The 13916-nt window shown below is 32.3% G+C and overlaps 1 protein-coding gene across 1 annotated transcript; it reads left to right on the forward strand.

Annotated features, from left to right (window-relative positions):
- Positions 1–3173: 3173 nt before the first annotated feature.
- Positions 3174–8115, forward strand: LOC134726993 (ubiquitin-like protein ATG12). Its single transcript, XM_063591382.1, has 4 exons — positions 3174–3355; positions 6477–6613; positions 7218–7280; positions 8047–8115. The coding sequence occupies exons 1-4, from the start codon at positions 3220–3222 to the stop codon at positions 8104–8106; spliced, it is 396 nt and encodes a 131-aa protein (XP_063447452.1). The 5' UTR covers positions 3174–3219; the 3' UTR covers positions 8107–8115.
- The last annotated feature ends 5801 nt before the right edge of the window (positions 8116–13916 follow it).

Here is a 13916-nt window from a genome sequence, read left to right on the forward strand (position 1 = left end):
TAACTTATTGGCCATATCACTCTATTTACTTATTCGTCATATCACTCTATTAACTTATTGGTCATATCACTCTATTAACTTATTGGTCATATCACTCTATTAACTTATTGGTCATATCACTCTATTAACTTATTGGTCATATCACTCTATTAACTTATTGGTCATATCACTCTATTAACTTATTGGTCATATCACTCTATTAACTTATTGGTCATATCACTCTATTAACTTATGGGTCATATCACTCTATTAACTTATGGGTCATATCACTCTATTAACTTATGGGTCATATCACTCTATTAACTTATTGGCCATATCACTCTATTAACTTATGGGTCATATCACTCTATTAACTTATGGGTCATATCACTCTATTAACTTATGGGTCATATCACTCTATTAACTTATGGGTCATATCACTCTATTAACTTATGGGTCATATCACTCTATTAACTTATGGGTCATATCACTCTATTAACTTATTGGCCATATCACTCTATTAACTTATTGGCCATATCACTCTATTAACTTATTGGTCGTATCACTCTATTAACTTATTGGTCATATCACTCTATTAACTTATTGGTCATATCACTCTATTAACTAATTGGCCATATCACTCTATTAACTTATTGGTCATATCACTCTATTAACTTATTGGCCATATCACTCTATTAACTTATTGGCCATATCACTCTATTAACTTATTGGTCATATCACTCTATTAACTTATTGGTCATATCACTCTATTAACTTATTGGTCATATCACTCTATTAACTTATTGGTCATATCACTCTATTAACTTATTGGTCATATCACTCTATTAACTAATTGGCCATATCACTCTATTAACTTATTGGCCATATCACTCTATTAACTTATTGGTCATATCACTCTATTAACTTATTGGTCATATCACTCTATTAACTTATTGGTCATATCACTCTATTAACTTATTGGTCATATCACTCTATTAACTTATTGGTCATATCACTCTATTAACTTATTGGTCATATCACTCTATTAACTTATTGGTCATATCACTCTATTAACTAATTGGCCATATCACTCTATTCTTTGTTGAAAATCTCACACAACATCAAAGCAGTTTGGTACTTATAGAAAGGTGATCGGACAATTATCCATCATATTTTGTAACTATGAAAATCTGATCTTACTAGTTTGCTATTTGATATATGAAAGCATATCGGTGTTAAATCAATGTAAACTGTTTCATTCTTTAACAAATCACAAGCTGAACTAGGGAATGTCTTTCACTTGCAGTAAGGTGACAATTTTTATTTGGTCCATGCTGAAAGCCTCACTGTGACTTAGAGTTGAAGGACAGCTATAAAAGCTCTGTGCCTTTCCTTTTGTGTGAATTTTTTATGTGCATGTACTGATTTTGTGACATGGTTGGGTACCCCATACACTTTGTTTACAAACTTGTTCTCAGTGTCTTTGCAATAAAGTGCAGTCAACAAAACTTGTCATCACCATCTATAAAGAAGAACCAGACTTCCTTAAAAATGAGAAGATGTAGTATAATTGCCTATGAGACAACTCTCTACAAGAAACCAAATGACACAAAAATTTACAGCTATAGGTCAAAATACGGCCTTCAGCAATGAGCAAAGAGCAAAGCTCATACCACATAATCAGCTATAAAAGACCCTGATATGAAAAATGTACAACAATTCAAATTAGAAAAATAATGATCTAGTTTATGTACAATATGATAAACAAAAAAACAAATATGTCGCACAGCAACAAATGACAATCACTAAATTACAAGCTGACTTGGGACAGACACATGCAAAAGATATGGCATACTTAACCTTAATTTAAAGGCCCACTAATATGTGACAGTGTGGTAACAGTACAACATTAGAATAATGCACTTTTTATTATTCGTAATATATGTGTATAAGAAAGGCAAATGACAGTGACATAATAAAATTATATTTCTGTGTGATTCTAACATAATTTTACTTTGAATGCTTGTAAAAACAATATATCGACATCAAAAGAAGCCCATTTCCTGTCCTTATTTATCATGTTTATGTGATTTGACATGTTTAGTCCCTCATTAACTAAACAACAAAAAATGAGTGAAATAAATAAGAAAAATATAGTTAAGTAAACACTCCAATTTGTGTTAATTTTAATTAATGTATGTGTGAATAAATTTTAATTATTCTTGTCACTGTCTTTGGACTTAATTGCATTCTGTACATCTTTATAATCCTTTCATATTAAATGTAGAAAAGGTGCATTTACTTATATCTACAGCATCTCTAATCACATATCACTTTTTTCAGTGATATTAAACTTAATTATATCCCTTTCAATAACAAAAAAGTTATTGAACGATCAGGAAATTCATTATGATATAAAGATCAAGCTGGTCAGGTCAATTAAGTTTTCTTACATTTAAAAAAATAACTAACATTTTTTTTCATAAACTTTTATTATGAATATTATAATTTCCCTTGGTAAGGCCCTATAATTAAGTCAATTCTTTCAATAACAAAAAAGCAATTAACATTTTCTACATTGGTCAGGACATTAGTCACTGCAGAGTCGACGTTGGTCAGGTCAAGTTTTCTAACACTTAAAATTAGTTTTTTTAATATTTTTTCTTATATCTCTGTATTCAATGTTAGAATCTTCCTTGACATCAAATTTGAAGTCGAACCTTCAAAGAACTAAAAAGTTATTAGCATTTTACATCGGTCAGGACATTAGTCACGGGAGTACGTAGTTGGTCAGGTCAAGTTTTCTAACTCTTGAAAATATTTTTTTTCTTATTTTTTCTTATATTTTTGTATCAAATGTATTAATCTTCCTTGGTATCAAATTTGAAGTCTAGCCTGTCAATAATAAAACATTTTTTAGCCGTTTCATATCGGTCAGGACATTAGTAGTTTCAAAGTCAAGTTGGTCAGGTCAAGTTTTCTAACTCTTAAAAATATTTTTTTATTTTTTTTAAATTTTATTTATTAAATATAAGTTCTCATCTTGCTTGATTCCAAATTTCAAGTAAATCCTTCAGATAATAAAAAAGTATTAAGCATTTACATTTCTGTCAGGACATTGTCAGGTCATTGTCAGGACATTAGTGTAACCCTTAAATTTGGTGTCCTAGCTTTATCAATATTTCGGTACATCTTTGGATTTTTCCCAGTCTTCAACCTTAAAACCTGAAGGACGGAAATATGGCTGACAATAATACCTCTGATGAAAATAAAACAGAAACTGAAGAAAAACCACCAGAATCACCGCCAAATACGAATGCAAATACTGCTCAGACACCTCTCAATGAAAGCCCTACACATTCGTCCAAATCAAAAAGTAAAAAAAATAATTAATTTACGTTGAAATTCAAAATCTCAGCAGTTCTGTAATCTATATTTTTTGGTGAAAAATCCCTTACATGGATCCTGTCAGTGCATAGCTACTTCTTTCTGTCAATGGGGGCCTTAACCTGATTTTTAGTATCAGTATGGATACAACCGTGAACCCCCAATTGACAAAAAACAAGTGCCTTTGATATATTACTATATTTTTATTTTATTTTAACAGGTTGGGCTCAAGTCAGGAAAAATGCCCTATAAAAACGTCATATAACAATCACTTTTCTATTGTGGCATCAGTTATTTTCTATTATGATGCCTACATTTTCAGGAATTTGTAATGTCCAGTTATAATGGACAAATGTTGTATTGATCAGCGTTTAATACACCTTATCTCTATTCCCAGCTGACCCAGGAATACAGTTGAATTATAGTTATCCCGTACCATTGTAAACTCTTACCAACGTCAACTCGTACCACTTTACAAAAACTCGTACCAATGCAAACTCGTACCACTGCTAACTCGTACCAACTTTAATATTTAAATGCATTTAAATGGTGTTTAATGATGTCTGCAATTTTCTTTCATTCGACACCTCTTAAGTCTGTAAAATGTATATAATTTGAAAGTACAATGACCAATTTGCAGCTAATGTTCCCTGTCTATTGGATAGAAAATATCGTGGCAGATTTGCTTTGTTGTCTCCTTTGACTTTTTTTTTAAACTTTTACCGATTTTTATTGAATTTAATTTTTAGCAGTTAATCAAAATGATTTCCAAAATGAAATTCTTACTTTTTATAAATAACAAGTTACAATGGAATGTAACCGTTTCCTGTTCCCGAATTTTCCCGCCAGAAAGCACATGGCTTTCAACAATTGTAAACATAGCATTCAATTTGTGATCATGGATTACAGCATTAATTAATTTAATTTGGATAATTTGGATATAGATATTCAACTTAAGGTACAGTTAAAGTAATGTTTTTTTTCTTTCTTCTGGATTATAACTATATATATATACTTTGAAAGATCAGCTTAAAAAATAAAGCTTTTTAGAAAAACATTCGTATTTTTGTCTATAAAATCCAGTATAAAATTCAAGTAATTCAACATTAATTCTATTAAGTTTACAAAAAAATAGCATAAAATATTCGTAATTTTTAATATATTTTTGATGGTACGAGTTTGCAGTGGTACGACATCCCACTGCTACGAGTTAACTTTTTTGGTACGAGTTAACATGGTACGGGTTTCCGTTGGTACGAGTTAACTTGCTTCCATACAGTTAACCCTTGTTGTCTCGAACTCGGTTGACTATAATTTCAGATGAGTAGAAGTTTTCACATAGTCCAGACCTTTGTTCCATATAAATGTATGTATTTCGAATCCTGATGAGTTGAAATTGAATGAGTCGGAATTTCTGTTGAGTCGAACTAAATTGACAGTCCCAAGGTAAACAAAAGCATTCAAAGTTCATTATTTATCTTGAACTATTAAATACACATATGTAAAAAACATGACCTCTGGGATTTAAACGGATTGAAGAGTTAATTGGAAAAAAACATGTGTTAGTTTAAACATATTTATTTATAGTGGATTGGGAAACAAGTTTTGCAACTTATATTAATCCCTTTCCACTTTGCGGGTGCGAGTGCTGCCTTGTAGCGGCATTAGCCTACTCTTTTTCGAAATCTACAAGGGTGTCTTTAACGTGCAAGAGATATGGCTCTCTCTTAACACGGGTCAGCCATTTATCGTCCCCGTCCGACGAACTATCATCGTTTCCTCAAGACCATACTCGCGAATGGTGTCAAGGGAGAGCCGAAAATTGAGTTCCTGAAATTTTCATCCCAAACGGGAATCGAACCAGGAACCTTTGTGTTAGTAGTCCGATGCACTAACCACTACACCACATGTGTTATTAAATTTCACTAATTTTATGACATGCTATTTCCACAAGTGTTTACTTCACATGATTATCTTTTATAAAATCTTAATAAATAATTAGAGATACATTGTTAATGTTCATGAAAAAGCATTCAAAATGTTTCTGTATCTGTATAATACTGGAAATGAACTCAAAATACACAGTAGAACTGATGTAACTGGCATGACTGGTCGCGTGATATAACTGCTTTAAAACTTTCCACAGTTATACAGTTCACAGCAGTATTTGGCAGTAAGTTCCAATCAATGATAGTTTGTGGGAAAAAAATGTTTATATTTATGTCAGTATTTACTGATAATTATATAAAAGTTTCATTTGTTTGATGTTTGAAGTTCTTGATGGTCAGTATTAAATACTCTGTGATGTCCAGTGGGGATGGCTACCAGGTCGTTCACTATTTTGTACAGTAGTACGAGAACAATTTACAGTTTACAGGATCAATTAATTGTGATTTACACTAATGAGCTTGGATGTGTATAAAGTGGAGATTAAGACTTCCGTTGGTGATACCTAAATTCTACTCAATTCTTTTATCATGTTTATTGCTTTGAGCAATCGTCACCTTTAATCTTGTTGTATTTTCTTTTTTTAAAAGATAAAAGAAAATGAAGAGAAATCTGAATTTTCTAAAATCTCTTGTATCCGAGAATAAATAATTTTGTCAACTTTAAATGACCTAAAAAATGATATAAAGAGCGATTGGAAATTACTCTTTCAGATATAATCCATAGGAAAAAATTAGAACTGAAACAAATGAATAAGTAAAAAAAATAATGAAAGACCATGACATACACATACATCGATCTGATATATGTGATACAGGAATATCAATTCCCTTCCCACATTTATCCAGATTTATTATAGCTTTATCAAGCTAAGCAAGAGTTGTGTCCCTTGATCTGTCAAACTTCCTGTTTTGGTTTGAGTCGAAATATGTATCTCGAAATATTTCTCTGGTCTGGCTTACTTTGAGATTACAAGAGTTGACTATATAACAAATTATATATATACATGTAGCTACACATTACTCATTTACCTATTTAACGAGGTCAAAAATGCCCTTTTCTTATTTTTTTATTCTAATAGTTAATCTTTAAAAGATGTGCTTTAGATCATGAATATCATGTTTATATAACAATATTAAAAAAATATATTAAAATCAATTCAGTTGATGTTCTCCTCAAGGCTGCAGGCGATGCTCCAATAATGAAGAAAAAGAAATGGTCTGTAGATAGAAACAAGAGAGTGAGCTGGATATCAGAATTTATAAAGAAATATCTAAAATTTGAACCAACAGAATCTATGGTATGGTTATATGGATAGATTTTTTTTTTTTTACATAAAAATAAGATGTCTTATGTTTGCAAATGAGCCATCCCTCCACCATAGTCAAAATGTCTTTTTTTCCCATCAAATTGTTACGATGATTTGTTAATGTCATGAATGTAGTTATAATTCATTTAGTTGGACTATTTAAAACATGCTTATTCCTTTCAAATACCATAATTCACCTGTACAAATTTCAGTTTGGATTTTTTTTTATCAATTAGTACTGTTATAGGACAAAAACATTCTGAAAACAAGCACATTAACAAGAAATTAAAAACAAAATTGGGTTTCCCAAATATTTTTCATAGAATTAAGATCAGTTCCAATTAATCTAACCAATAAACTAACATTTGAATTTAAGACACATGCATCATAAACTAATGATGTGGTTTTTCATTTTCAGAAATATAAATTTATACAAATTATGCCTAGTAAAATACTTGATTACCTCCATGATCATGTGACTTTTGTCCAATACTTTTTTACAGAACAAATACAGTCTTGTATAAAGTATTCAGTGTATACAATATTGATTAATAACCCTGCTTTCCTTACACCTAATTTATTTGCTCTATTTCAGTTTCTTTATGTGAATCAATCATTTGCTCCTGCACCAGACACAGAAGTAGGCAGTGTTTTTGATGTAAGTAGATGTAGAATAATATTGCTTTTCAAAGTGTTACATTGTGACCTTTTGCACTAGTTCAATGTTTTGTGTGTGCAGGCTTTATTCCTAATAAAGGACAAGTCTTCAACCAAATAATGCAAAGATGATCATGATAGAACTGTCTTTAATCCTTTCCTCCATGGAAATTATTTTTTACATACTTATATCATGTATATTGACATAGGATTTTTTTTAATAAAAAAAATCACCAGGTTTAAAGTATTAAAATTTATCAGTAAAACGAATATTTCACCAATGAAATGCCAGTCAGATACTCTCATGAATATTCTTTTTATATTAGGTACAAATTTGATTAAGTCTGATTTGTATTATGTAAGACGTTTCTCATGAGGCACTACACAGGCGTCAAAAAGCGTCATAATGGAGTAAAGGGGGTGGCATCAAAAGGCGTCATTATTGAGGAAAGGTTAACTTAATAATGAATAGGTACACACTTTATGTAGTAAATTTTAGATCTTCTAAAGTCATTGTAGGAAAATCATCATATTGAACAATTCAAATGAGAGGATAGATAGTACCCTCTGACAAATTGTTTAGTTGAATTCTGCAGGGTATTTTTCCCGGAAACCATTGTATCATTGATCATGTTGATGATAACTAGATTAAAGGTTGTATTAAAGACTTCTTATTGTATGTACACAAAGTTCACTTTGACCAAAACATGAATTTATTTCATTGTTTTCATTGTATCTTACTAAAAAAAAATGATTTTATTTTTTAGTGTTTTGGAAGTGATGGCAAGTTAGTACTTCACTATTGTAAGACACAGGCCTGGGGATGACAACTGGTTTGCGGCAAAATTGGAACTAAAGTGCAATAAGACATTCCTTAACAAATTTTACTGACAATATATATTCTATTGAACTAAGATATTGATGAAAATTTAATTGAAAACTGAGAGACCATCATGATTTATTGTACAGTAATCATGTAACTGATTTGCTGCTGAAATAGAAGTTGGTTAAAAATGGCATTTTAGCAACAATCAAATTAAAAAGAAGTAGACTTTAAAAAAATACACCTGTCTTTCAGAAGACCCGTTTGTTTTTAAATACTTGACTCAAGGTGGTACCTAACACTACAGGGAGATAACTCTGTAAAATCAGCAGAATGTTTTAATGACATTGTGCTGTTAAGAGATATTAAGCTTCTCAAAGACCAAAATAAGTTTTTGTCAAACTGCTATATAACCAGTAATTTTTCTGATTAAAAGTTTTGTTCATTTTTTTTGAAATTTTTATATTTTTGTCAAAAGTTCAAAGTAAATACATTGTCAAAATTTTAAGAAATTTAAATGAGTCAATTAATTTTAGTTTAGGTGTACCACCTTTATTCGGAATAGATCAAATGATTTCCTCCTAGTGAAAAATCTTAAAAACATTATTATAATAAATTTAACAAAATTGACTGATTGTTGACAGAAGCTTCTTAGTTATGTATAGATGTTATTATATAATTTACATTCAAATGAATAAAATAGGGTAGCAGAATATGAACTACAGTGGTGGGACTGCTACATATATTAAATTGTTTTTGAATTGATGTTAATGTTTGTTTGAAGAAGATTTACTGTGATAATTGTATAAAGATGTTATAGTATTAAATACATGTCAAAATAATATTTTCAATTGTCAATTACCTATAAATAACCGAAAAAGCTAGACATACATATTTCTAGTGGTAATTCCAAATACTGTGTTAAATGGGAAATGTAATTCTTGATTCTTGTGAAAATGTTTTTTGTTGTTGTTGTTGGATTTACAAATTATCTTTAGTATAGCATGTTGATCATGATTAATCACTGAACGTTTCATTTTAGAAAACAGCCTGGTCACCCAAAGCAAATGAATTGTAATAGGCAATTTGGATGAATAAACCTGAAATATTATAAACTTTAATAGCACAAGGGTTTGAACTTTTATTCTTTAATTTACAACAGCCTTTAAATTGATGAATAAAACTATAGATTGAATAGAATCTTAAGGCAACATCATATAAATAAGTCAGAGGAATGAGCGGCCTTAGTTTTGTTTTCTGAAAATACTGTGAGGTCTTTGTTGAAATTAAACATATTCATGAATTTAAGTTACTCTGCTTAAAACTTCTCCAAGCAATAATAACTCACATTGAGGTGTCATTTTGATAAAAAAAATTATTGATTCTTAAAGAAATTGAAATATTTGTCCATACAATTTGATTACGTATTAGTGGTATAATAAGACTATCATATCAGTATCAACCAATAAAGATAAATCAATAAGTATTAACCAACAGAAAAACATGGTATTTGCTTCATCAGTCTTCCCAGTACCTATATCACTCTGCTCAGTTCTTCTGGAAATTTCAAATTGAGGATTTGATTGATTGATTATTGCTTGATTAATGATCAGTAACACATTCCTGTAATTCAGGGGAAATTTTCAAAACAAATTAACAATTTATACAATAGACATAAAAGATATAATAAATAGACTTATAAATAAGAAGATGTGGTATGATTGCGAATGAGACAACTCTCCACATGAGATCAAAATGACGCAGGAATTATCAACTATTGGTCAACATACTGTTTATAACTGAGTCATATCTTCCAAAGTTTATAACTGAATCATAACTTCTTTTGAGATACACAAAATATAATGTATTGACCATCCCATTCTATACATCTTATCTATGAACATTTCTTTGACTTGTGAAAGGGGCAGGGATTGTACATTTTAAACTAAAATGAGATTTTATCAAATAAATACTTACCATCATAAATTCTGAGTACATCCATCAGCGCAAGTCTGACAGACGAAAAACCCCAATAAAAATATAATCCTATGAGAAGAGGGATGACCAAGCAGTGCCTGTATAACAATGCCTTTATATCATCTATTTAATTTCCTAACGTATAAAGCAAGAAGCCATTGGAAAAAACAGGGGATGAAGGGGAGGTTTGGATGACCTTTAATTTATGATGGTAAGTATTTATTTAATAAAATCTCATTTTACTTTAAAAATGTTCAATTTTATGTAAATAAATACGTTACCATCATAAATTCTGAGTAAAATATAGAATCTAACACAAAACTGAATCCCCTGAACCAGAAGATGCAGGAGGAAAACCAACTCTTTGTGCGGAAACTAAATGTCCTAAGGAGTACAAACTCTGAGCTTGAGTAGGTAAAGACTGCAAATAGTGAGAAATAAAAGAATTTTAAGTTCTCCAGAAACCTGCAAATAAGACTTCCTCTAAAGATGCATTATTAAACAGGGCCCAGGAGGTAGAAATAGTTTTAACATCATGGGCTTTAACATGCATACTTTTCAGAAGTTGTTCATTAGAAAAACTGTAAACTAATTGAATAGTTTTACAGATCCAAGTGGAAATGGTTTTGGCAGACAAATCTTGTTTTCTTTGTTAATAGGAATAAATAACCTGGAATTCGAGGAGGTGCGAAGACTTCGAGTTCTCTGAAGATATAAAAGTAAGAATCGGATAGGATAGAGTACTTTAGAACTTGAATCATCAGGAAGGGCTGTAATCACTTTCGGTTCTGAACCTCTACCCGGAATTTGGTTTTTGGCTAAAAAAGCTGGATCCGTTAATAGGGTAACAGATGACTTATCCCTATTAAAACGAAGGCAGTAATTAGCAGTGGAAAAAGTATGAATTTCACTTCTTCTTCTACCAGAGACCAAGGCAAGACGGAAACAACACTTATACAATAAACACTTGATTTCAACCTTTTCAGCAGGTTCAAATGGATGTTTTTTTAAAGCCGATAAAACAACACTCAAATTCCAAGACGGGATTAAAACTCTCTGTCTAGAGCGGTCAAGAGTGAAATTCCTTACTAAAAAAGAAATGAATTCATTACTACCAAAGTCTGGACCTCCAGACAGTTGAATCGTCCTAAAATTGCTGATCTATAGCCTTTAATAGTAGAGGGAGATACTCCTTTATCTTCCAAAAGGTGGATCAGAAAGTCTGCTAGTTGTTGTACAGAAATTTGGAAAGGATCAATTTCCTTCTTACTACACCAACTACTGAATAGTTATCAAAAGTACCAGGATTATAATAAAATTAACGGTACATACCAATTTTCTTGCACCAGATGCGCATTTCGAAAATACATGTCTCTTCAGTGATGCTCGTGTCCAAAATATTTGAAATCCATAGCTTATATAAAAGATGAAGAGCTAGAATCCAAAAAGTAGAGCCAAATCAGTGAAAGGAATCAGTGCTTTGCATGAGGGAGATACATTCCTTAAATTAATTTAAAATAATTTCTCATATTTTGTAACAGCAAATTTTAACACAAAAAATCCGTATTTTCATGCCAGGACCGAAGTACTGGCTACTGGGCTGGTGATACCCTCGGGAACTAATAGTCCACCAGCAGAGGCATCGAGCCAGTGGTAGTAATAAAATTAACGGTACCAATTTTCTTGCACCAGATGCGCATTTCGACAATACATGTCTCTTCAGTGATGCTCGTGGCCAAAATATTTGAAATCCAAAGCTTATATAAAAGATGAAGAGCTATACTAGTAATCCAAAAGGTCCAAAAAGTATAGCCAAATCAGTGAAAGGAATCAGAGCTTTGCATGAGGGAGATACATTCCTTAATTTAAAATAATTTCTAATACATGTATTTTGTAACAGCAAATTTTAACACAAAAATATAATTTAGCACGCCAGACGCGCGTTTCGTCTACATAAGGTCCTTGCGTCGGAACTAAACACATTTATTCTAAAAACAGTTGTTGGCATGACACTGGTTATGTTCTTCTCATATATGTTATGATGGTATGATACTAAACCCCTAACTGGAAGGATTGTGCCTGATGTTCATATGATGAAATCATAATATTTCAGTCTGGAGCTAGCATGTCAGTTAACTGCTAGTAGTCTGTTGTTATTTATGTATTATTGTCATTTTGTTTATTTTCTTTGGTTACCTCTTCTGACATCAGACTCGGACTTTTCTTGAACTGAATTTTAATGTGCGTATTGTTATGCGTTTACTTTTCTACATGGTTAGAGGTATCGGGGGAGGGTTGAGATCTCACAAACATGTTTAACCCCGCCGCATTTTTGCGCCTGTCCCAAGTCAGGAGCCTCTGGCCTTTGTTAGTCTTGTATTATTTTAATTTTAGTTTCTTATGTACAATTTGGAAATTAGTATGGCGTTCATTATCACTGAACTAGTATATATTTGTTTAGGGGCCAGCTGAAGGACGCCTCCGGGTGCGGGAATTTCTCGCTACATTGAAGACCTGTTGGTGACCTTCTGCTGTTGTGTTTTTTTATTTGGTCGGGTTGTTGTCTCTTTGACACATTCCCCATTTCCATTCTCATTTTTATAAGACTCATCAGTGACGCTCAAATCAAAATATTTATAAAGCCAAACAAGTACAAAGTTGAAGAGCATTGAGGATCCAAAATTCCAAAAAGTTGTGCCAAATACTGCTAAGGTAATCTATTCCTGGAATAAGAAAATCATTATTTTTTCGAAAAAATTCAAAGCTTTGTAAACAGGAAAAAATAAAAATGACCACATGATTGATATTCATCATATGTCAACACCGAAATGTTGACTGCTGAAGATAGTCCACTTGGCATCATAGACGATGTTAGTGGAATCTCTAACTGCTCTGGGTGCTCTAGAGAGATGTCTTGCTGCGCATTCAGAAAAACCTCTCTCCTTGAAGCTATCGCTGAGAGAAGCCACGCGAACAGATGCAGCTTCTCTGAATTGAGATGAAGTATCTTGAACTGGGACAGAAGATTGTGTGGCACTGGTAGAACTAGTGGACGAGCACAAGACAGATGAAGAAAATCTGGAAACTAGGCTTGTTTGGGCCAAGCTGGAGCAATAAGAATGACCAACCCTTGCTATGCTAAGATCTTCCGAAGAAATCTGAACGGTGGGAAGGCGTAAGCGAACACCCCGTCACAAGGAACACTCATGCAGTCTACTGCGTAAGCTTTCGGATCTGGTACAAGAGACATGAACACTTGAACTTGAGGCTTGTTGCTAACAGGTCTACATGAGGAGACCCCACTGAAGTGTTACTAGTATTTCCTGAAATACTGATTGAAGAAGTTCCTACTCTGTATTGATTGGGGTAAGTGTTCTTGACAGAGCATCTGCTAACACATTGAGTTTCACTGGGACATACAAAAAAATACAACCTAGAGATGAAGGTGATTGCAAATATGAAGGATTTCTCTTGCTAAAAGATACAGCTCGTAACAATGAGTTCCCACTTGGTTTCGCAAATAAGTCACCACAGTGGTGTTGTCCGTTGCTAGAACCAGAGATTTGTTCTGCAGTAGGGACTGACAATGAGACAGTGCAAGAATAACTGCCTTCATTTCTAGTATGTTGATGTGTTCCTTCAAAAGATCTGAGTCCACATTCCTGAAAGACCTTCCAGATAAGCTCCCCAATCGAGGTTGGAGGCATCTGTGAATAGAGTCTGATTTGGTGTTGGAGAGGACAGAAGTTGGCCTCTCAAAACGTTTGCTTGAGAAGTCCACCAAACCAAATGAGGAAACAATTCCTGATGAATGATTGAAACTGGAAATTCCCAATC

The sequence above is a fragment of the Mytilus trossulus genome, chromosome 7 (genome assembly GCF_036588685.1).
Source record: "Mytilus trossulus isolate FHL-02 chromosome 7, PNRI_Mtr1.1.1.hap1, whole genome shotgun sequence".
In the NCBI taxonomy this organism is placed as follows: Eukaryota; Metazoa; Mollusca; class Bivalvia; order Mytilida; family Mytilidae; genus Mytilus; species Mytilus trossulus.

Excerpts from the sequence above, each read along its gene's own strand:
- LOC134726993 (XM_063591382.1), top strand. The coding sequence starts at position 3,220 with ATGGCTGACAATAATACCTCTGATGAAAATAAAACAGAAACTGAAGAA. Across the intron at positions 3,356-6,476 it reads ACATTCGTCCAAATCAAAAA|TTGATGTTCTCCTCAAGGCT; the intron begins GTAAAAAAAATA and ends AAATCAATTCAG. Across the intron at positions 7,281-8,046 it reads AAGTAGGCAGTGTTTTTGAT|TGTTTTGGAAGTGATGGCAA; the intron begins GTAAGTAGATGT and ends TTTATTTTTTAG.